Source organism: Nicotiana sylvestris, chromosome 3, assembly GCF_000393655.2.
Source record: "Nicotiana sylvestris chromosome 3, ASM39365v2, whole genome shotgun sequence".
Classification (NCBI taxonomy): domain Eukaryota; kingdom Viridiplantae; phylum Streptophyta; class Magnoliopsida; order Solanales; family Solanaceae; genus Nicotiana; species Nicotiana sylvestris.
The window spans coordinates 83,762,903-83,788,633 of NC_091059.1; the positions used below are offsets into that span (position 1 = coordinate 83,762,903).

The 25,731-nt window shown below is 37.3% G+C and overlaps 2 protein-coding genes across 2 annotated transcripts; one reads left to right on the top strand and one right to left on the bottom strand.

Moving 5' to 3' along the window:
* Nucleotides 1–2,995: 2,995 nt before the first annotated feature.
* LOC138887595 (secreted RxLR effector protein 161-like) lies at nucleotides 2,996–5,261 on the bottom strand. Its single transcript, XM_070169360.1, has 2 exons — nucleotides 4,761–5,261; nucleotides 2,996–3,130 (listed from the first exon to the last, which is right to left on the bottom strand). The coding sequence occupies exons 1-2, from the start codon at nucleotides 5,259–5,261 to the stop codon at nucleotides 2,996–2,998; spliced, it is 636 nt and encodes a 211-aa protein (XP_070025461.1).
* A 17,971-nt stretch (nucleotides 5,262–23,232) lies between these two features.
* On the top strand, nucleotides 23,233–25,504 carry LOC104248065 (putative xyloglucan endotransglucosylase/hydrolase protein 1). Its single transcript, XM_009804253.2, has 4 exons — nucleotides 23,233–23,437; nucleotides 23,527–23,627; nucleotides 24,122–24,327; nucleotides 25,028–25,504. Exons 1-4 carry the CDS (start codon nucleotides 23,257–23,259, stop codon nucleotides 25,380–25,382), a joined length of 843 nt encoding a protein of 280 aa, XP_009802555.1. The 5' UTR covers nucleotides 23,233–23,256; the 3' UTR covers nucleotides 25,383–25,504.
* Nucleotides 25,505–25,731: the final 227 nt, after the last annotated feature.

A 25,731-nucleotide genomic window follows, 5' to 3' on the forward strand; every position in this document is an offset into this window, starting at 1 on the left:
GCAAGGTAGATGCCCAACATTCGCAGCCCAACTCTTCTCCCTCTTGTCTTCCTTAGACTGTTTTTAGTATATTTTCAGACTCTTTGTTGTATTCAGACCATAGTAGATGCTCGTGACTTATGACACCCCGATGTCGGGCTTGTGTTATGTTTCCGCACTGTCATTTAGACTTACATTATGAGATTATTAATTAATTAATGGCTTAAAATATCTTTTATTGAATAATGTTTTGATTCGAGAATTGTGTCGGCTGGCCTAGTTTCACGATAGGCACCATCACGACCGGGTCAATTTTAAGATCTTGACAAGGTGGGTATCGGGTTGCACGTCGCAACAAGGAGGAATAAGGGTGAATATTGATACTATTGTTGATTATATGATGGGACCGGGATGCTGATGTTTTAAGCGTCAATACCACACAAGAGGGGGGGTGATTTGTGTGGTACCCAATTTTTGCTTAACTGAACTATAGAAGAACCTGGTTCTTCTAGGTGTTCCAACTACTACTATTTGCGGAATAATAAATACTGAAAATAAAGAACACAGAGATTTTTAAGTGGAAAACACCTGGCTCAAAAGGTGAAAAAACCATGACCTACTACTCAGTAAGATTTTTCCAAACTTCCACTAAAATCACTGAGCCAAAACAACATTTACAAAAACTCTTTGTAAACCTAAGGATTAACTCTAATCCCGTTGTGGCACACAGCCTCAACTGTTGCGACAACTTCAAGTTATCTCTAACTTGAACACTCTAGGTACCTAACACAATTACTTCTATGAAATCTAAAAGGTACAATATAAAATCACATACTACAATTGAAATAGAATAAAAGATAGACACATGGAATTGGTTCTTCTATCTCGTTCAAGTAGCTTCACGATTGCACACTCAAATCACACATAAATTGCTTGCAAAATTGCCTTGCTCTTTTGCTCTCAATTTAAGTTTAACTTCTGCTTATGTGCATTACCTGTAAAAGATAACAACACTGATATTTAATAGGTTAGTAATCAGAGTTTGTCTGGGATTCAATTACTACTCTTCTATCGTAGAAGAGTTCATGATGATCTCAAACTCTAACACTATCTTCATCCTAAACTATGTTCTCTTCATGTAAGGAGTCTCTCTCCTTATCCAATATGCAACATTTGTGATCAGATCAGGAGATATTGCTTCTTGATCAGTTAGATTTATCTCCTTCATATGCATCTCACATGTACAGGTTGATCATGACTTTGCTTCACAAGATGGACCTGCTCCATGTCTGAGTTCTTCTGTCAATCTTCAAAACTTCACCTGTTCTTGGGCCAATAAATTCCCCCTTTTTGATGATGACAAACTCTGTGCTTTTTATTTATTTGAATCCTGTAAGAACTCAGCTTAACCATCAATTTAGAAAATTCACTTATCATCAAGGACCAGGTTAATTAGGTTATAAATATCACTTATTCACAATGTCTAAAGCACAATATCTCTTCCCCCTTTTGGTATCATCGAAAAGTTGCACACAAAGTATAAGTCCCACATCTTAATAAGTACTCATGGCCACTGGGGCAACTGGAAGTGCAATCATGGTTTAATCATCAGTAATCAAGCAAACATATTTAAATTATCAAGGAATGATTAACATTAAACAAGAGCAAAACAGTAGATATCATTGATAGAGATATGTTGCTACCACAATCCACAACCAGAAAGTAAAAAACATTTAAAACATGAGCAAAAAGATAGAAAAATCCCTAATCTGGGTCACTGAAGGTACTAGACAGGTTCAGGAGACAAAATCTAGGATTCATAAGGCTTGGGGGAGCTAGAGGGTTGGTTTTGGGCCTGGAGAAGATTCAGCATATTATGAAGAATTCCATCATTCTTTTCCTTTTCTTTGGTAAGCTCAGTTCTGAGAGCATCGCTCTCAGATTCCACCTCTGCCACACAAGCCTTGAGCCTAGCTATCTCAGCATCCTTGTCTTCATATTCCTGAACTAGAGCCCTGACTTTGCTATTGATAGGAGTCTTCTTGGATGAACCAGGTTCATTTGGGATGGCACTGACTAAGTAGTCACAAGAAATCAGAGTGTTAATGACAAAATGATCCTTGTTTGAGGTCATTTCCCATTTCTTCAGAGGCACATTGAACCTATCCACAATCGTGGTCAGAATAAAGCCATAGGGGGTAGCATGAGCCTTGGAGCCATTTATGACCCTGTCCAGCAACTTGATGATGAAGGCAGGCCAATTAATTTGCCTTCCACTTTCCAGGCACTCCATAAGAACTAGGTCCATGTAATTGGCAATGTGCCTTCTCTCATGTCCGGGCAATAGACACTTAGTGACAAATTCAAACAAGACCTTGTGTTGAGGCCTCATTTCACTTTTCTGAATAGCCCTGGCTTCATTCACATCCTCAGTATCACAAAACCTCCCAGTAATTTCAAGGGCAGTAGGAAGGGAGTCCAGACAAGGCCACCTTTGTCATGTATAATCATCAAACCCTTCAAAGGATATATTAAGGATTTCTCCCAGTTTTTCTGCATCAAAGGATTCTTGAACTCCTTTTACTAGGCTACTAACCTTGCCATCCTGAACCTCTACATTTGCCATAAACTCAATTATCTCATTCCTGGCTAGCCTACCATCCATCTGAAGGGCCATGTCCTTCCACCCCTGAGCTGCTAAGGCATCCACCAGTCTCATCATTCCTGGCTCCACTAGGTCTTTCAACAGTCTACCCTTCAAAATCTTTCTTTTGCCAAACATGGAAAGCTTGTCTTGTTCACCATCAGAATCATCTTCTACTTCTTCTCCACTCCATTCCTCATCTTCAGAAATTTTCACTTGTTTACCTTTCACTGCACACCTTGTCCTCTTGGCTAGTGAAGGTTCAGCAGCCTCAAACACAGAGGAAGACTTCTTGGAAGAAGTCTTAGGCTTTTTGGGCTTGGGGGTCGGAACCTCCACTAGTTGAACTTCCTCCTGATGGACCTGTTCCATCTACTCAACCTCCACAACCTCTGAGGACTCTGTAACCTTCCCTTTTCCTTTAGCCAGCTTTTTTTTCTTACTCTCAGCTAGAGTTTTTTGGAGATCACTCTCACTCTGCTTCACCCTGCTTCTTGTAGCTCTACCCTTTGGCAATGAAAATTCACTAGTTGTTGGGATGAAGCCTTTCTTTTCTTGGAGGGCTTAGGAACACTGGGGGCTTTTGGTGTAGGAGTTCTTCGTTTCTTTGGGTCATAGCTTGCCCCAACCCTTTTCAACAGGTCTGCTAGGGTCTCTTCAGTAGATGAACCAGGTTCATCTCCCTATGTGCTCAGATTAACCAACCCCTTAGCAGCTTCACAAGAACCACTTCCCCTCTGACTTCTTGCTCTTCTACCCTTTCTTGTTCAACCCTACAGATAGCAGGTACATGCAAATCAGCAGTGGGTGAATTATCAACCACTCTTTTCCCATTTCCTCTCTCTTCACCACATGCATCCTCTCTCTCTTTTTCTTTTTCAGAATTCTTTTTACCTCCACTCCTTCGTAACTCAGGTAATTATATATCCTTAACAAGCCCAACTAGAACAATCTAGTTTCTAGATTTTCAGACACAGAAGAACTTACCTTAGAAGGAGATTCTTGAGTCTTTTCAAAGTCAGAAGACCTAGTTATTTCCCCCTCACTAGCGGATTTATGTGATTTATTATCAGAGTTGGAGTCAGAGTTTTAGGTCTGGCTTGCCTTTAAATTATCACTTAATTTCTTCCTGAGAGCCCCAGACGCGACTATTTTTCGAGCAAGCATTTTCACCATTTTCAGCCTGGGTTTGGGAGATGTACTAGGTGGATGAGGTGTAGATGAATTAGAGGGAGTGGGTGGTGGAGGAGTTCAAGGATTGTCTTGTGGGTTGGTCATGATTGTTGGTTTCTTGAGAGAATTTGTGAGTTAGAAATTTGGAGAAGAGGGCAAGTGAAAGTGAAGAGGGATTTTTTTACGGTTTGGAATTATGGAGATGGTAGAAGAAATGATGTTTATTTAAAGAGAAATACACATTTAATGGGTAACGACAACTTTAGCAGTGGTCAATAGAGGTCGAATCAACCTGAAATTGCAGGTTTGAATGATCGGTTTAACTTCCCTAGATTTTAAGCAATTTTTGTGGTTTAGAGTTTTAAGTAGACGGAACTGGTTACAGCTAACAGATAGAATTTTCTAATGAATTGAACAATTGTAGGATTTTTGCTCATGATTTAAATATTTTTATTTCTAATTGTGCAGAGTCTAGAAAACCTACCTTAGCTTTCAGATTAACTCATACTAATGAACTAGGTTCTTCATTTAGAATTCTCTTGAACATGCTTCAATTTACCATAATAGAGAAAATTTTGTAAGAGATCAGTGAGTCATTTAACACATGTCATAGGAGTATGAAGCTGAGTAAAAATTAATCTAGATATTTACACAAGTTTAGAGTTCCTAGGCAAAAAAAATTCATTTTTTCATTGTGCATTCTGAGCTGGACCTATTAGGTGATCTTAATCATCCCTAATTCCAACTTGTTCCTCTCAAAGTTTTTTCTACTCAGTGCTTTAGTGAAGATGTCAGCAATTTGTTTATCAGTAGCACAGAATTCTATGGAGATCAATCCTTTCTCATAGTTATCTTTTAAGAAGTGGTGTCTAGCATCTATGTGCTTAGTCCTTTTATGATGAACATGGTTCTTTGTCATACTTATAGCACTAGTTTTATCACAGAATATAGGAACGCAACCAACTTCAATGCCAAAATCTACCAGCTGTTGTTTGATCCATAACAATTGAACACAACAAGAGGCAGCAACAACATGCTTAGCCTTAGCAGTGGATAAGGCCGCTGAATTTTTCTTTTTAGTGGCCCATGATACAAGACATGAACCAAGAAAATGATCCATACCTGAGGTGCTTTTTCTATCCATAGGGAAACCTGTATAATCAACATCAGCATACCCTACTATATTGAAATTACTACCTTTAGGGTACCAAAGACACAAATCAGTAGTGCCTTTCAAATATCTCAGTATCCTCTTGACAGCAGTCAAGTGAAATTCTTTTGGATTAGCCTGAAAGCAAGCAAAAAGCCCTATACTGAAAACTATTTCAGGCCTCCTGGCAGTAAGATACAAAAGTGAACTAATCATACCACTATACAACTTCTGATCAACAGATGAACCAGGTTCATCTATGTCTAATTTAGTGGCAGTTGCCATGGGGGTGTCTATTTCCTTTGATCTATTCATTATAAACTTTTTAATCAGCTCATTTGCATATTTCTGTTAATGGATCATGGTTCCATTTGGGCTTTGTTTGATCTGTAAGCCTAAGAAAAAGTTAAGCTCACCCATTATACTCATTTCAAATTCAATCCCCATTAATTTGGCAAAGTCCTTACTTAGTTTGTCAGTGATGGCCCAAAACATTATGTCATCAACATATATGTGTACCACAAGAAGGTCCTTACCTTTTTCCATCAAGAATAGAGTACTGTCAATTTTACCTCTTTTGTAGCCATGTTCAAGCGGGAATTTGGACAATCGTTCATACCATGCTCTAGGGTCCTTCTTGAGTCCATAGACAGCCTTATCTAATTTGTACACATGATCAGGACATTCCTTGCTCTCAAACCCTAGATGTTATTTAACAAACACTTTTTTTTAGGTAGCCATTCAGGAAGGCACTTTTGACATCCATCTGATGAAGAGTGAATTCCATGTGTACTGCAAAGGCTATGAGGAGTCTTATTGCCTCTAGTCTTGCAATTGGAGCAAAAGTCTCATCATAATCTATACCCTCCTCTTGGTTGTAACCTTGGACCACCAGTCTTGCCTTGTTTCTTGTGACTGTTCCATCTTAATCAAGTTTGTTTCTGAAGACCCATTTTATGCCAATTACTGATCTGTCCTTAGGTCTTAGAACTAGATACCAAACTTGACTTCTCTCGAACTGATGGAGTTTATATTGCATTGCATTTACCTAATCTGCATCTCGCAAAGCCTCAACAATATCTTTAGGTTCAATAAGAGATAGGAAAGCATCAAAAGCACACAGATTCTTTAATTCTGATCTAGTTTTGACTCCAGAGGTTGGATTAGTAATTATATTCTCAATAGGATGAAAACTTTGATACTTGTGAGGTTTCACAATCGGCTGATTTTTGCTTGATGTTTCTCCCATGTTTTGTTACTGAGGAACAGGGTCATGAACAAGTTCCTTTAGAGGATAGGTTTCAGTTCCTCTTTGATCAATTCCCCCTGTCAGGCTGCCTTGGATGGAAGAACCTATTCCATCACCTGCTCCTTCTTTTGGTGCCACTTAAGCTTGAGCTTAGACTTCACTCAGGTCTTTTACCAGCCCAATAGCTTTATCGTCGTGTTCCTGTCTCTCAGAAAGAATGTTAGTTTCATCAACCACTATATGCACACTTTCTTCTACACACAAAGTTCTTTTATTGAACACTTTATATGCTTTGCTATGTGAAGAATATCCCAAGAATACTCCCTTATCACTTCTGGGATCAAACTTACCTAGGGAGTCATTTCCATTATTTTGCACAAAGCACTTGCATCCAAATGCCCTAAGATGAGATATATTTGGTTTTCTCCCTTTAAGTAACTCATAGGGAGTCTTCTCTACAAGAGGTCTAGTCATGCATTTATTGATGATATAACATGCAGTGTTTACAACCTCTGCCCAGAAGCTGTGGGGCAGTTTACTAAAGAAGCATAGTCCTAGCCATGTCTTCAAGAGTCCTGTTCTTTCTTTCAACTACTCCATTATGTTGAGGAGTCCTAGGGGCATAGAAGTTATGATCTATACCATGCTCATCACCCAATTCAGCAAACTTAGAACTTTCAAATTCAGTTCCATGATCAAACCTAATAGATGCAAGTTGATTACCTAGTTGTTCCTGAGTCTTTATAACAAAAGCAGTAAACATATCAAATGCTTCATCTTTAGATGTTAAGAATAGTACCCAGGTAAACCTAGAATAATCATCAACAAGTACCATTACATATTTCTTACCACCTTTGCTCAATGTTCTCATTGGACCATAGAGATCCATATGAACCAATTCCAACGTCCTGGTTGTACTTACCATTTTCTTGGTTTTAAAGGATGATCTTACCTACTTCCCCCTTCCATAGGCCTTACAAACTTTGTCTTCCTTGAACATGATGTTAGATAGCCCTATCACCAAGTCCTTGGAGACTAACTTGTGGAGGTGATTCAGACTTGCATTACCAAGTCTTTTGTGCCACAGGAGGGGATCATTGTCCAACACACTCAAGCAAGTGAGTTCATTTTCTGAAAGAGTAGACAAATCTACAATGTAAATATTGTTAACTCTTTTTTCCTGCAAAACAATCTTAACAGTGGTAAGGTTAATCACAAAGCATTTGGTAAAGGTAAATGCTACAAGGTTACCTCTGTCACACAGTTGTGATACACTGATTAGGCTATATTTCAAGCCATCTATCAAGTAGACATTCTCAATGGAGTGTGAGTCTATCTTACCTACCTTTCCAACCCCAATGATCTCACCTTTCTTCCAATTTCCAAAGGAGACATTACCTCCTTTTAAATCCTCAAGTAAAAGGAACTGGTTCTTGCTTCCAGTCATATGTTTTGAGCAGCCACTATCCATGTAACATATTTGGCTACTTCCCTTCACTTGGACCTGCAAAAAGAAATCAGGGGTTAGTCTTAGGAACCCAAACTAGTTTGGGTCCCTTTATATAGGCAAAAGGGTAAATCAAATTCCTTTTAGCCCACCCAGGCAGCCTATTTTTCTCTTGAACAAAGGCTTTATTCTTTTGACTAGACTTTTCTTTTGCATTACATTCATTTTTGTAATGACCAATCTTGCCACGGTGTGTGCAAATTTTATTTTCAGGAAGAGTGAGGTACTTGCTTTTATGGTCCCACTTAGGTGCTTGAGCCCCATAGCCAAGTCCTCTCTTGTTGCTACTGTGATGTTCTTGTAGCCAGGAAAGTGAATCAGAATCCTTATTCCATTTGCAAGTTCTGTCTAGTTCATGCTTTACCTTCCCAAAGTCTTCTTTTAAGACTCTTATCTGCTCATCTTTCCTGTACAACGCATCCTTCATTTTTCCTAAGTTTTCTTCTAAGGTGAGATGAGTGTGATCAGCTTTCTTCTTACCTGTTCCTAATTTTAGTTTTAAATTTTCAGACCTAAGTTCTAGGTCACTGGTGTCAAGTTCAAGAACCTGGTTCTTCAACTCAGCATTTTTACTATCACTCTCATTAGCCCAAGATTCTAGTTTTTGCACTTGGATTTTAAGATCACAAACTCCCTAGACAGCTCTTCCTTCTCATTGTTAATTATCTCAGACTTATCGATAAAGTTTAGCAACAGTTCAGACAACCTTTCTTTGGACAGAAATTTAATCTTGTCTTTGATATGAAGGACACTTACCTCTTGTTCATCATCTGATTCTCTGATGGCCATAAGTGCTTGTTCATCTCCAGCTTCATCTTCTGAATCCTCATATGATGTTTCTCCCCCAAGCAGCAACCATAGCCTTTGTTGATCCCTTGTTCCTTTTGGGTTGAACCTGTTCCTTCTTCCTGTTCCTTCGTTCAACCCTTTCCTTCTTCCATTCAATTTCCCCCTGAGGACAGTTCTTGATCATATGATCAGTCTTACCATATTTGTAACATTCCTCGTTGGTTTTTTTTATGAGCCCTTGATTTGTTGAAGGTTTTAACTCTTGAAGAACCTTTTCCTCTCATTAGGTACCTTTAGAAATCCCTTTGGATCATGGCCATTTCATCATCCTCCAGATCTGCACCTTCAGCTATTCTGAGAGAAAAACTTCTTTCCTTCTTGGGTGCATCCATTTTCATGGTTTCCTTCTCAATTCATAGGCAGTGAGGTTTCCAATAAGTTCATCCAGCTTGAGAGTTGCAATGTTTTTTGATTCCTGAATAGCAGTGATTTTGCTTTCCCAAGTTAGTGGTAAGACCCTTGTCAAGATTTTCTCAACCTTGTCTTCTTCAAGGATAATTCTCCCAAGATATTTAAGTTCATTGGTTAGTGTTGTGAACCTTATGTACATCTCCTGGATAGTTTCTCCTTCCTTCATAGTGAAATTCTCATATTGAGAATATAGCAGTGTTCTTCTTGATCTCTTTACTTGAGGAGTTCCTTCATGAGCCACTTGTAAAGTGTCTCATATCTCCTTGGCAGTGGTACAACTTTGAATCCTGCTGTACTCATATTGACCCAGTCCACACACAAGCCATTTCTTGGCCTTGACATTCTTCTCCTATTTCTTCAAGTCTTCAGAAGTGTAGTCAGTTCTTGTCTTTGGCATGTCCACTCCTTAAGCATTCTTCTTTGTAGTCGCCAGGGGACCATCAGTGACTATGTCCCAGAGTTCATAGTCTTCTCCTATGATATGATCTCTCATCATGTTCTTCCACCAAGAATAGTACTGACCATTAAAGAGTGGAGCCTAGCAGTGGATTACCCTTCCCAGTTTCTATGTGGTGCACTCATCTTGATCTTTTCCTAAGGTATTAACCTCTTCAAGGATAACCCGCTCTGATACCAATTGATGTTTTAAGCGTCAATACTACACAAGAGGGGGGTGATTAGTATGGTACCCAATTTTTGCTTAACTAAACTATAGAAGAACCTGGTTCTTCTAGGTGTTCCAACTACTACTATTTGCGAAATAATAAATATTGAAAATAAAGAACACAAAGATTTTTACGTGGAAAACACCTAGCTCAAAATGTGAAAAAACCACAACCTACTACTTAGTAGGATTTTCCCAAACTTTCACTAAAATCACTAAGCCAAAACAGCATTTACAAAAACTCTTTGTAAACCTAAGGATTAACTCTAATCTCGTTGTGGCACACAGCCTCAACTGTTGCGACAACTTCAAGTTTACTCTAACTTGAACACTCTAAGTACCTAATATAATTTCTTCTATGAAAGCTGAAAGGTACAATGTAAAATCACCTACTACAATTGAACAAGAATAAAAGATAGACACATGGAACTGGTTCTTCTATCTCGTTCAAGTAGCTTCAGGATTGCACACTCAAATCACACATAAATTGCTTGCAAAATCACCTTGCTCTTTTGCTCTCAATTTAAGTTTAACTTCTACTTATGTGCATTACCTATAAAAGAGAACAACATTGACATTTAATAGGTTAGTAATCAGAGTTTGACTGGAATTCAATTGCTACTCTTCTATCGTAGAAGAGTTCATGATGATCTCAAACTTTAACATTGTCTTCATCCTAAACTGTGTTCTCTTCATGTAAGGAGTCTTTCTCTCCTTATCCAATATGCAACCTTTTCGATCAGATCAGGAGATATTACTTCTTGATTAATTAGATTTATCTCCTTCACGTGCATCTCACATGTACAGGTTGATCATGAATGTGCTTTACAAGATGGACCCAGTCCATGTCTGAGTTCTTTTGTCAATCTTCAAACTTCACCTGTTCTTGGGACAACAGATGCACGCTGCATCATTTGTTGTTATTGTCACGACCCAAACTAGAGGGCCATGACTAGCACTCTACCATACTTTCCGAGCACCAACGTACATTTTATCTAACTTTTTTTTTATTATCTTTTAGGGTTGATGAGATCAATATAAATGGTAGACCTGGATCATGGACAACCAACAATAAAAACTGATGGCATGAACATATATAATATGGGATGACCAGACAATCAAGAAACTATATATAAGGTATGAGCTACCATGCTACCATGAAAGACTATACAACAAAAACTAGCCGACAAGGCATACCAAACTATACATGAGTCGACACCTGTCTATGAGCCTCTAAAGAAATATAAGTGCTGCAACATAGTCGGAACAGGGCCCCGACATACCCATAATGTCTATAACAAAAATGCATACCAAGACCAAGGAAAGTCCGTAAAAGGGATCTCGCCAATTACCGCTGAACTGGACAACCTACTGTGGTGGGGGAGCTGCACCTACCTGTCTATCAGGACCTGCAGCACGACATGCAGCATCCACAAATAAAAGGACGTCAGTACGGATAAAGTACTGAGTATGTAAGACAGGGAACCATAAATACGATCAGTAATGTAAGCAAGGATAGAGAATATACAACCTGTAACACCTTAGTACCTCTGAGGGCTACTGATATGAAATGCATGATACATATGTATAAATACATAAACCTTTAAAACATTCGCCTTTGTGGGCATCATCATCATCATATTATTAGGACTAACTCTTCACTAAACCTTTCGGAGTGACGTAAGGTCGGTATCCTCTGTACACGTTATTAGGACTAACTCTTCACTATGAACCTTATAAGAATCAGGAAGTACCAACAACATTGATAACATAAGAATAAGAGAAGCAACATTAACATCAATCGTTCCATAAGAGGGAAAACAATGTAAGTACTGCTAGCTTCTAAGAGTAGAGTATCTTTGGAAGCTCGTTCATTACATTATGTACAATCGGAGTCGTGCAAAAGAAGGAAAGGGATAGCCTCACATACCTTGTATATACTACCCCAATCTCAAGCTATGCAATTGTCAAAACTCCTTAGTCTACAATAAGAGAAACGATACTATCGTTATCATTTAAGCGTCATAACTATTATGTATCGACCACAACCTATTTTACGATGAAACGGACAGCACCTCCCCTATATATATGACTTCACACCATTCAAAACAGTCACCAAACAGCCCAAACAACATCAATAATAAACATATTGAGCCTCCTAAAATAGTCCATGCACAGCCTAATCACTCTATACATACGACGACCACCGTAGTCGTGTAAAAAGACCCAGAAATGTTACGAATAACTATCATCCCACAACCCTACATATATATGGTGTTTATCCACACCCTTACTCCTCTAAAACTCCACAAAACAGTAGTAAAATACGCAGCCCAACAGCAACGCAAAACAGTCCACAAAACAATAACATTACTACCAAGCCTTTCGATATATATTTCACAAGTTCTAGCTTCAATGGCTTAGCCGCAACTTGGATAATCTTAAATACATATAGAGTAAGAGGTTCCTTACCTTTATACAGAAAGAACAACTCCAATTTGACCTTAAATTTCCATGAAATATCCCTCCAATGCTGCCACAACAACAAAAAAGCGAAACTAGCGATCAATTAGTGTTTTTCGGCACTAGAATCACTTTAGAAGGCTTGAAATCACCTAGGATTGATATTAAGAACATGAGGGAGTATTTACAGAACATAAACCCTTTAAAAAAACCTCCCACACGAGCTGGAACGACACAAAAATGAGCAACAACAAGAAGAACAAGAGACTTACTAGCGCCACGGAATTCCCGACACTTGATTTGTGTTGTTTGCCCTTTTTTGGGTCTTGAATCTTGAGAGAACCTTGAGAGGATGTTCCTAGGGTTCTAAGGTCTGAAACTAGTGAGAAGAAATGACTTAAAACGGGTTGGAGGCATCCTATATAGGTCCAAATATCTTAAACCGCCTTAGTGGGCCCCATAGAGAGGTGTTTGGCGCAGTCTCGCGAAAATGCGAATATCTCTCTACTCCGAGATCGTATCGACGAACGGTTTAATGAATTGGAAACTAGACTCATAGATATTTAATTTGGTTTGTATACTACCCCGTAATTCCTTGTAAATTAGGAGGAAAGATTAGAAACATTTGACCTAATGTTTAAGTAAAATTATGAACCTAAGTTGCGACAACTTTTGTCGACTTTTGTTTCATAACTCGTTTGACTTCAAGACTTATGATACAAATATTATATGATTAAAATACCTTAATAATTGACCTCTTGAGTGTATTACGCACCGCTAGATTTACCTAAAAATACGAGTTACAACATCCTTGATTCATTTAATTTCTAATACTTGTTAATCACCCTTATACACTCTTGTATCATATAAGACCAATAGGATTGCTACACATCCATAATCAAGACTCTACTAGACATGGCTCATAGACAATCCCTAGGACAGACTTGCTCTGATACCAAGTTTGTCACGACCCAAACTGGAGGGCCATGACTAGCACCCGACCATACTTGCCGAGCACCAACGTACATTTCATCTAACCTTCATTATTATCTTTTAGGGCTGACGAGATCAATATAAATGGTAGACCTGGATCATGGACAACCAGCAATAAAATATGACGGCATGAACATACATAGCAGGGGATGACCAGACAATCAAGAAACTACATATAAGGTATGAGCTACCACGCTACTATGAAAGACTATACAACAAAAACTAGCCGACAAGGCATACCAAACTATACATGAGTCGACACCTGTCTATGAGCCTCTAAAGGAACATAAGTGCTGCAACATAGCCGGAACAGGGCCCCGACATACCCATAATGTCTATAACAAAAATGCATACCAAGACCAAGGCAAGTCCGGAGAAGGGATCACGCCAATCACCGCTGAACTGGACAACCTACTGTAGTGGGGGAGCTGCACCTGCTTGTCTATCAGGACCTTCAGCACGACATGCATCATCCACAAATAAAAGGACGACAGTACGAATAAAGTACTGAGTATGTAAGGCAGGGAACCATAAATACGATCAGTAATGTACGCAAGGATAGAGAATATACAACCTGTAACACCTTAGTACCTCTGAGGGCTACTGACATGAAATGCATGATACATATGTATAAATACATAAACCTTTAAAGCATTCGCCTCTGTGGGCATCATCATCATCATATCGTACCCGACCATAATAGGCTCGGTAGAATCGTACCCGGCCACGTGGAGCTCGGTAAAACCCAACTGATCAGTGGTTGCACAATAGGTGCCGTACCCGGCCAACTATAGCGTGGCTCGGTAGAGTAAAATAGATACATATATATAATGCATGCTCGACTCATGGAATCACATTCTAAACCTTTCGGAGTGACGTAAGGTCGGTATCCTCTGTACACGTTATTAGGACTAACTCTTCACTATGAACCTTATAAGAATCAGGAAGTACCAACAACATTGATAACATAAGAATAAGAGAAGCAACATTAACATCAATCGTTCCATAAGAGGGAAAACAATGTAAGTACTGCTAGCTTCTAAGAGTAGAGTATCTTGGAAGCTCGTTCATTACATTATGTACAATCGGAGTCGTGCAAAAGAAGGAAAGGGATAGCCTCACATACCTTGTATATACTGCCCCAATCTCAAGCTATGCAATTGTCAAAACTCCTTAGTCTACAATAAGAGAAACGATACTATCGTTATCATTTAAGCGTCATAACTATTATGTATCGACCACAACCTATTTTACGATGAAACGGACAGCACCTCCCCTATATATATGACTTCACACCATTCAAAACAGTCACAAAACAGCCCAAACAACATCAATAATAAACATATTGAGCCTCCCAAAATAGTCCACGCACAGCCTAATCACTCTATATATACGACGACTACCGTAGTCGTGTCAAACGACCCAGAAATGTTACGAATAACTATCATCCCACAACCCTACATATATATGGTGTTTATCCACACCCTTACTCCTCTAAAACTCCACAAAACAGTAGTAAAATACGCAGCCCAACAGCAACGCAAAATAGTCCACAAAACAATAACATTACTACCAAGCCTTTCGATATATATTTCACAAGTTCTAGCTTCAATGGCTTAGCCGCAACTTGGATAATCTTAAATACATATAGAGTAAGAGGTTACTTACCTTTATACAGAAAGAACAACTCCAATTTGACCTTAAATTTCCATGAAATATCCCTCCAATGCTGCCACAACAACAAAAAAGCGAAACTAGCGATCAATTAGTGTTTTTCGGCACTAGAATCACTTTAGAAGGCTTGAAATCACCTAGGATTGATATTAAGAACATGAGGGAGTATTTACAGAACATAAACCCTTTAAAACAACCTCCCACATGAGCTGGAACGACACAAAAATGAGCAACAACAAGAAGAACAAGAGACTTACTAGCGCCACGGAATTCCCGACACTTGATTTGTGTTGTTTGCCCTTTTTTTGGGTCTTGAATCTTGAGAGAACCTTGAGAGGATGTTCCTAGGGTTCTAAGGTCTGAAAATAGTGAGAAGAAATGACTTAAAACGGGTTGGAGGCATCCTATATATGTCCAAATATCTTAAACCGCCTTAGTGGGCCCCATAGAGAGGTGCTTGGCGCAGTCTCGCGAAAATGCGAATATCTTTCTACTCCGAGATCGTATCGATGAACGGTTTAATGCATTGGAAACTAGACTCATAGATATTTAATTTGGTTGGTAGATCACACCGTAATTCCTTGTAAATTAGGATAAAGATTAGAAACATTTGACCTAATGTTTAAGTAAAATTATGAACCTAAGTTGCGACAACTTTTGTTGACTTTCGTTTCATTACTCGTTTGACTTCAAGACTTATGACACGGATATTATATGATTAAAATACCTTAATACATGACCTCTTGAGTGTATTAAGAACCGCTAGATTTACCTGAAAATACGAGTTACAACATCCTTGATTCATTTAACTTCTAATACTTGTTAATCACCCTTATACACTCTTGTATCACTTAAGACCAATAGGATTGACTTCTTATCATCTCAAAGATAATTCCTTCTTGGATTTATGTTAACTAATATATGGCATGAACTAACACATGTGGATATGGGTTGTAACACCCTCCCCCCCTTAGGAACATTCGTCCTCGAATGTAAGGGTTTATGGGGAGTTTAAATCATCGTGGATTCCAATTAGGGTTGACGAGATCAATATAAATGGTAGACATGGATCATGGACAACCAACAATAAAAACTGATGGCATGAACATATATAATATGGGATGACCAGACAATCAAGAAACTATATATAAGGTATGAGCTACCACGCTACCATGAAAGACTATACAACAAAAACTAGCCGACAAGGCATACCAAACTATACATGAGTCGACACCTGTCTATGAGCCTCTAAAGGAACATAAGTGCTGCAACATAGCCGGAACAGGGCCCCGACATACCCATAATGTCTATAACAAAAATGCATACCAAGACCAAGGCAAGTCCGGAGAAGGGATCTCGCCAATCACCGCTGAACTGGACAACCTACTGTGGTGGGGGAGCTGCACCTGCCTGTCTATCAGGACCTGCAGCATGACATGCAACGTCCACAAATAAAAGGACGTCAGTACGAATAAAGTACTGAGTATGTAAGTCAGGGAAACATAAATACAATCAGTAATGTAAGCAATGATAGAGAATATACAACTTGTAACACCTTAGTACCTCTGAGGGCTACTAACATGAAATGCATGATACATATGTATAAATACATAAACCTTTAAAACATTCGCCTCTGTGGGCATCATCATCATCATATCGTACCCGGACATAATAGGCTCGGTAAAAAAACATACCCGGCCATCATAAGGCTCGGTAGAATCGTACCCGGCCACGTGGAGCTCGGTAAAACCCAACTGATCAGTGGTTGCACAATAGGTGCCGTACCCGGCCAACTATAGCGTGGCTCGGTAGAGTAAAATAGATACATATATATAATGCATGCTCGACTCATGGAATCACATTCTAAACCTTTCGGAGTGACGTAAGGTCGGTATCCTCTGTACACGTTATTAGGACTAACTCTTCACTATGAACCTTATAAGAATCAGGAAGTACCAATAACATTGATAACATAAGAATAAGAGAAGCAACATTAACATCAATCGTTCCATAAGAGGGAAAACAATGTAAGTACTGCTAGCTTCTAAGAGTAGAGTATCTTGGAAGCTCGTTCATTACATTATGTACAATCGGAGTTGTGCAAAAGAAGAAAATGGATAGCCTCACATACCTTGTATATACTGCCCCAATCTCAAGCTATGCAATTGTCAAACTCTTTAGTCTACAATAAGGGAAACAATACAATCGTTATCATTTAAGCGTCATAACTATTATGTATCGACCACAACCTATTTTACGATGAAACGGATAATACCTCCCCTATATATATGACTTCACACCATTCAAAATAGTCACCAAACATCCCAAACAACATCAATAATAAACATATTGAGCCTCCCAAAATAGTCCACGCACAGCCTAATCACTCTATACATACGACGACCACCGTAGTCGTGTAAAAAGACCCGGAAATATTACGAATAACTATCATCCCACAACCATACATATATATGGTGTTTCTCCACACCCTTCCTCCTCCAAAACTCCACAAAACAGTAGTAAAATATGCAGCCCAACAGCAACGCAAAACAGTCCACAACACAATAACATTACTACCAAGCCTTTTTGATATATATTTTACAAGTTCTAGCTTCAATGGCTTAGCCGCAACTTGGATAATCTTCAATACATATAGAGTAAGAGGTTCCTTACCTTTATAAAGAAAGAACAACTCCAATTTGACCTTAAATTTCCATGAAATATCCCTCCAATACTGCCACAACAACAAAAAAGCGAAACTAGCGATCAATTAATGTTTTTCGGCACTAGAATCACATTAGAAGGCTTAAAATCACCTAGGATTGATATTAAGAACATGAGGGAGTATTTACAGAATATAAACCCTTTAAAACAACCTCCCACACGAGCTGGAATGACACAAAAATGAGCAATAACAAGAAGAACAAGAGACTTACTAGCGCCACGGAATTTCCGACACTTGATTTGTGTTGTTTGCCCTTTTTTTGGATCTTGAATCTTGAGAGAACCTTTATAGGACGTTCCTAGGGTTCTATGGTCTGAAAATAGTGAGAAGAAATGACTTAAAACGGGTTGGAGGCATCCTATATAGGTCCAAATATCTTAAACCACCTTAGTGAGCCCCATAGAGAGGTGCTTGGCGCAGTCTCGCGAAAATGCGAATATCTCTCTACTCCGAGATCGTATCGACGAACGGTTTAATGAATTGGAAACTAGACTCATAGATATTTAATTTGGTTTGTAGACTACCCCGTAATTCCTTTGTAAATTAGGAGGAAAGATTAGAAACATTTGACCTAATGTTTAAGTAAAATTATGAACCTAAGTTGCGACAACTTTTGTCGACTTTTGTTTCATAACTCGCTTGACTTCAAGACTTATGATACGGATATTATATGATTAAAATACCTTAATACATGACTTCTTGAGTGTATTAAGCACCGCTAGATTTACCTGAAAATACGAGTTACAACATCCTTGATTCATTTAACTTCTAATATTTGTTAATCACCCTTATACACTCTTGTATCACTTAAGACCAATAGGATTGACTTCTTATCATCTCAAAGATAATTCCTTCTTGGATTTATGTTAACTAATATATGGCATGAACTAACACATGTGGATATGGGTTGTAACAGTTATGTGTCCATACCCGTTGAGGTTCATTATTGTGATGTTGAAACACCCTTAAGGATTGGTTATAACTGAATACTAGTAGAACAGTTGGGTTCCGGATTTACTTAATGCCTGTTATTGCTTTATTACATTTCATATTTCCTTTCTGTTTAGTATAAACTATTGCAGGTTGTATATGTTGTATGCCCACCGTAGACTCGTCATTGATTCGTCGAGTTTAGGCTCGGCAGTTACCAGTACATGGGATCGGTTGTACTGATACTGCACTCTACACTTTCTGTGCAGATTTTGGAGCTAGTGGCTGATCGTGAGGTTAGTTGTTCACTGCATACCGGAGACCCAAGGTAGTCCTGCAGGAATCCGTAGGCCCTAACGTCCTCTTCTATCCCATTTCATTTTCTGTTTTATCTACTTTCAAGACAGATGTAAACTTTTCGTTCAGACCTTTATTTGTAGTAATCTTAGACGGTTCGTAAGTTGTGACACCAGTTCTGGGTGGATGTTATTTCGATTTTAGTTATCACATAAAGTTAAGCTTTTAAACTATTTTCTTCCGCATTTATTTCTGCTGGATTATTTTTTTAAGTCTTAAATATTTGAAAGATAAAGGAAAAAGGTAGGATATTCTGAAATGTTGGCTTACCTAGCTGGTACAATGTTAGACACCATCACGATCCCGACGGTGAAAATTTGGATCGTGACAATTACACTGGGGACGGATTAGGGAAGGGGAAGGGAAAACGAACACAATGAGAATAAATTCACCGATATTATGCAGAAGATTCTCATCGATACCACTAACCTATAAATCTTGTGTTTTGACTTCATATTTCAGGTTAGTTCTTGACATAGTTTAATGAAAGATGTAACATTGTAACCTTCTAGTTGTGAGAGTGCACAAAAGATTAAGGACGACCAAATCTCTCCCTCCCTCCCTCCTCCCCCTCCTCCCCCTCTCCGTGGATATTTACTTAGTTTCTCCCATGTGAACTCTTTCCTACATGCTATCTGGTTTGGCATCGTCAAAAAATATACACAATAAACAATTAAACATCACAGTTAGTATGGTAGGATAGATTATCAAACATTATAGTGAATGTAGCTTGTAATATTTATGTACATTAACCAATATTGTAGGGATAAGTTTCAAAGGAGATACTTAGAATGAATTTATTCTGCAAAACTTTGCACTTGAACTTGTGTATAGGTGTTTTGTGCATTTGTAATTTTTTAAGTTGGTATGACATCAAATGACAATGGATTGTACAACTATGAACTCGTGTTTTCTACTGACCTTATGCTAAGTATAGTGAATTTAATGCTAAAAACCTATTCCCCTGATTTCAAACACATACTTTTCTGAAAAACTAAAGAACGATAATCCTGTTGACAAGAAAGTCGTAGCATTTTTCATGAGTTGATGGAGTAATTGCTCTTGTGACGGGAGATTCTTTTTTCATTTCTACACAAGGTTAGAATGTTAAATTTGTTGTTGTCTAAACAAGATTAATAGTTTTTCGACTAACAAGCTCTCCACATAATAGGCAACTTGAGAGACTTTTTCTGTTATATTCTTTTACACTTGAAATCTTTTTTATTGATTATTTATAGTTAGTGTATAGTCTTTTCAGTTAGAGAAATGAAAGCTTTTCTATTGATTATTTATAGTTAGTATATATTTTTTTTTTGTTAGAGGAATGATGTACTACGAGAGCTTTAACGTTTTAAGCATTTCTTGGCATTACTATAGAAAGAGGTAACGAAATATTTTTCTAAGCTTATTTTCTATCAAAATTTTGCTTAGAGGTCGAAACCTTAAATGTTCTACCTTATCAAAGATGAAACCTTGAATGTTTCTGTTGGAGATTTACAGAAGATTTCTGTAGTAAGACATGACCTATCTGTGCATGAATAATTTCCTTTTTGTATGATGTATGTGCTTGACATGAATTGACATTTGAATTTGTTCAAGGCATGAGCTATGGTCTAAAAGTAACAATTTGAGCAAAAAACAGAACCATTATAAGTGATAATTACATGTAACCAGTTGCTTATACTATTCAATATTTGTGGCTATGGACGTTAGAGTTCTATGGATGTAAAACTCCTTAAGGTGAGAAAGCTTATTGAATATTGTTCAATTTAGCACTAACAAATTTCCTGTTGGCTTACTCAGTACTACACATACATGTCAAGTATCACCTTATTTGTCATATTACAATTATGAGTTAATGACACTTGGTTCTGTTACATGATAACATGATATGAATGAAAGGAAAATAAGTTCAATTTTTCATATTAACTGTATTTCCATGTTTTGTTTCAGAGATTACAGAGGATGTCTCTATGATGCCACATAAAGTTAAAACATACAGTTTTCTCTCTTTGATGTTTGGGACAGAATTTTGTCGTTAAAGTTCTTTTGTAGGAAAGCACTATTCTTTGACTATCTATTTTGCATTTAGCAGAGTTGTTTGAAGGCTACAATCAAATTGTGGCTAAAAGGAAATTCACATATGAACCTATTGGCCAACATTATGGGAATCAGAAGCGAAGACGTATTGTGAGCTTTGTGGTCAAATAAGTTTGTGGAGAAACTTGGAGAAAAAAAATTACAGGAAGATTGATTCTTCTGTATTCAAATGGACTCAATTATTTGGTAAAATCTATTTCCTTCTTAACATGTGCAACAATCTCTCTCTCCGTATTGTATGTACCGATGAGTTGAAGAACTGGAAGTGAAAAAGATTAAGAGGTTTATTAATTTGTGTTCGGAAAGTGATAATTATGTTGGCCAGTTTAACATTGTTATTAATCATAGATACTAATTGTTTTTTATGTTTAGTGGAACATACAAAGAATGTGTTTGCACTAAATTATAATCATTCAAGAATAGTTATTCCTCCGACTGCTCCTTGTGATGCAGCAAACCATTGTGGCTAAATTGCCAAATGCATCAGACACTCATAAAGCTCGAGACTCTAGAATCCTGAGGACATGGTTATGTGTTCCCTCTGAGCAGAGTTCACGAGTACAACATGATAGAAATAATAGAACTATAGAAGAAAGATGAATATTCTTGCTTGGTTAAGAAGAGTGAGTTAACTGAGAAATTTTTTAATTTGGCCAAATGCATAGACAATCCCTTAAACTTGTCCTTATTTTCCACCTAGACACTTTATCCAAGCACATGACCTATTGGGCCCCTGAGGTTAATTGAAAATGTACCAATTAAACACAAATTACTGACATGGTAATGTGCGTGTTTCACACCTCTTTTAAAGGGCGTGAATAACTACATAAGCTATTGACATGGGACACACGGTAATGTGCGTGTTTCACACCTCTTTTAAAGGGCGTGAATAACTACATAAGCTATTGACATGGGACACACGTCAGCATGAGAAACAAACCAAAAAGTTTAAGCAATATTTTACTAAAATTGTTATCTTTCTTTCTCCTCTTTGCCGCAACATCATGCCCACCATAGCCACTGCCCCCAGCGTCCATCATGCCCACCATAACCACTGCAAATCTGCAATTATGTCCACCTTTTACATTTTGTTCATAATTTATATTTCCCTTTACTAACTTGCAGGTTAATTAATTCCAGGTATGAGCTTTGTTTTACCGGAGAAAAATTGATGACTACTTCAGCATCACATAAGCCTGAAATGAATAGTGACAAACCTCAAGCTCACAACTCAAATGTGGCTTTCACTTCCACCATCACTTCGAAAATACCCATCCCCATTCCTCGGAATAGACCCGTAACGATTATCACCACCACCACGGTTGTTAGGCCAACTACCACCACCGTTGTTATGGTCGTCGTCGCAGGGTGCTCCCCTGTTAAGATTTATTTTAACTTGAAATTTTGGATCAGTTCCATATTTAAGATTTTAGAAAGTCCATGATTTCTTGATCCATGTTTAACTTTTTAAGAGATGCACTGAAATACTGAAAATGTGGGGGGTGGAAAACGATGATTTTCAGATATAGGAGAAGCTGGCTCATGGAAGAGAAATGGAGTAGGGTCTTCGAAATTTGGAGGTTTAGTTGTGGAGGAATATTCAGATTGTGACGTTAATAAAAACAAAAGCAGAGAAGAGTCCGATAGGAAGCTTCAAACTCTATTTGGGGAAGAAACAAAAATGGGGGTTGAGATTTTAAAATAGTTTGGTTTTTATCTTCAGTTTTTTCCAATTGATTATTTGTAATTAAAATGGCGACGTTTTTGCTTCTCATTGGCTTATGTGCCACGTCACTGCGAGTGAGATACACGCATTTTATGTTCTTATATCTTGTGTCTAATTGGTGCACTTTCAATTAACTTCAAGTGTCCAATAGGTCATGTGCTTACATAAAGTGTCTAGGTGAAAAATAAGGACAAGTTTAAAGGGTTGTCTATGCATTTGGCCTTTTAATTTTAATTTCTATAAGAAGCGTTGTATATGCCATCACCACCATAGTTTAAAAGAAACTAAATACCTAACAAGTAGGCATGTGCATAAACTAAATACCTAATATGTCGGCCCGTGCTATGCACGGGCATCACCTCTCTAGTTCCCCCCTATATCACGTGAATCTTTAAAAAAAAAAAAAAAAAACATATAGACATAATTTTCCATGGCTAGTTTTCCCTACTATGATTTAATTAAGTGCGTGTACATTCTTTTTACTCCCCATAATTATCATTTTTTGTACTGAAAGTTTGTCATAAATCCAATACTAATAGTGGAAAAATCATCAAGATTGCTGATGTTTTTCACCCTCTATATATGTAACCTAACTTTACTGCATTTCAGTCATTTAACAAAACCAAATAAATTTGTTTCTTACTCTTTTTATTCTTCTTACAATGTTTCACTTTCCATCTGGTCTCTTAATTACTCTATTTCTTATTGCTACTCAATATGCAAGCAATGTTAATGCAGATGAAATTCCCTTTAACCAGACATATTATCAGATATGGGGAGGTAACCATCTAACAATTTCTAACGAGGGAAAAGAAGTTCAGCTATTTATTGACCAATATTCAGGTTCACTCTAATATCTCTAATTACAGCCTTATATTGTGTCAAATTCATCTCCATACGCGGTAGTATAACAATATGATTATTTGCTTCAGGTGCTGGATTTAGTTCAAAACAAAATTTTGGGTCTGGAGATTTTCGGATCAAGTTAAAGTTACCAAAGAAAAATAGTAAAGGAGTTATAACAACATTCTATGTAAGATCTTATACTTTCTTAACATCTAAATATGATATACACTTTGTAACGTTTTTCTACTTTGCAATGATTTTATATAAATTTTTATAAATTGGATGATATTAAATAAATTTTCATGGTGCATAGCCAATTCTAAACATGTCATTAAATTTGACCTATTAGTTGAAAAGAAGTATAACACATCACACATATGTATATACTATACAACAACAATAAATGCAGTATAATCCGAATACGTGGGGTACAGGGATGATAGATAGTACACGACCTTACCCCTATAGTGAATGTAGAGAGGCTATTTCCAGTAGACCCTCGACACGAGAAAAAATGAGATGTATATACTATAAAGGAGTAAATAAGACATTTGTTTGATTTAGTTGTGCACTTTAAATTTGACTAAACTAGAATATATAAGTTTAACTACAATACTAAGGAGATATATAGTAGCAATTGTGTTTGTTTAATCCATTGGTATTTGGTTGTTTAATTTGCAGTTAATGTCAAAGGAAGTTGATGAACCAGCAAGACCCAAACATGATGAGGTTGATTTTGAGTTCTTTGGAGGAGATGGAAAATATACATTAAATACAAATATCTTTGCGAATGATGAAGGGCATAGGGAGCAACAGTTTAATCTCTGGTTTGATCCTGCAGCTGATTTTCACACATATGGAATTCTATGGAATCAGTATCAAATTGTGTAAGTAACAAACTCATTTAATTTTTTTTTTTAAAAATTATAATTTTTTTAAAATTAATTTGTACCTTGATAGCAAGAAATTTTGCTGATATAGTTGTCTAAACCTGAACAATGACATATATAAATGGGATTAGGTATATCTCCTTAATTAAGTACCATCATACGTGCCCGATGATTTGATATATTGAACTAGTATAATGTTCCATTTAAAACAATTATGTATCATCTACAATTCTTTTGAGAAAATAATCCAAATGAAACAATACTATATATAGATAAAAATGAGCTCAACAACCAAACGAAATGGGAGAAAGTTTGATTACAGACGCCTTCCCTGAGGATTTCGTATAGTTAAAAAATTGAGCATCTTACCTCGAACTTTAAGGTAATCGATGAAGTTAACGTATGACATAAAGTCAGTAAGCTTAAAATGAATACGATTCATGCATTATGTACACACGTTCTTTATTTCTTTATCGTCTCACGTATTATACGTATACCATTTGTACTCAATTATCCTTCGCCCATGATAGACATTACTTCTGGCCACCTAGTTCATACGACATGGATAAAAAATAATCATCTATCAAGTGACTTATACTATGTGTTATATCTCGATTAATATTTTAATTTCTATCAAATTTGAAACTATCTGTAGTAAAAAAGAAAATAATAACAGTTTTTCACTTAATTCTCTAAGGTTCTTTGTGGATGATATTCCCATAAGAGTTTTCAAGAACAATACTAATCATGGAGTGAACTATCCATCAAACAAAATGCACATAGAAGCAACAATATGGAATGCAACAGCTTGGGTTGGAGAAGTTGACTGGAGCCAAGGACCCTTCACAGCTTATTTTCGCGAATTTTCAATTAATGGATGCCAATATCAACAATCAAACCCTCAATACTGCTACAGAAATAGCTATTATTGGAATAGAATCAATTACTGGAAGCTTAGCCCAAAACAACAGCAGCTATACGAAGTTGTGAGGGAAAAGCAAATGACCTATGACTATTGCCTACGGAACGCCAAGGATTTTCCAGAATGCTAACTCGATGATCATATTGTAATCTAAATCGAAGTATTTTGAGTTGGGATCGAAATAACATGGTCCATGCGAAATCCAACAACTACAACTTTAATGACATAAATTAGACATAAGCAAACATATCAAAAGAGACTATCAGTTTAAAAGTAGTTTGGTCAATTGACCTACATATAATAAAATAAATATTGAAAAATAAAAAATTTATTAAAAGTAAGATCTCCCCTAAACAAGACTCTTTTAATGACTACATTATGGATGTTGTTTTTGTTGTTGTGAGACGCAGAGATTCTCAATTTATAGATGTTCAAGACTTTTCCTCCAAAAAAGGATAAAGCATATGAAGGAGATTTAT

Coding starts and splice junctions, on each gene's coding strand:
- LOC138887595 (XM_070169360.1), bottom strand. CDS start 5,261: ATGAATAGATCAAAGGAAATAGACACCCCCATGGCAACTGCCACTAAA. Junction 3,131..4,760: donor TGGTAGATTTTGGCATTGAA/GTTGGTTGCGTT, acceptor TCATTGCCAAAG/GGTAGAGCTACAAGAAGCAG.
- LOC104248065 (XM_009804253.2), top strand. CDS start 23,257: ATGTTTCACTTTCCATCTGGTCTCTTAATTACTCTATTTCTTATTGCT. Junction 23,438..23,526: donor ATTTATTGACCAATATTCAG/GTTCACTCTAAT, acceptor TATTTGCTTCAG/GTGCTGGATTTAGTTCAAAA. Junction 24,328..25,027: donor TGGAATCAGTATCAAATTGT/GTAAGTAACAAA, acceptor TAATTCTCTAAG/GTTCTTTGTGGATGATATTC.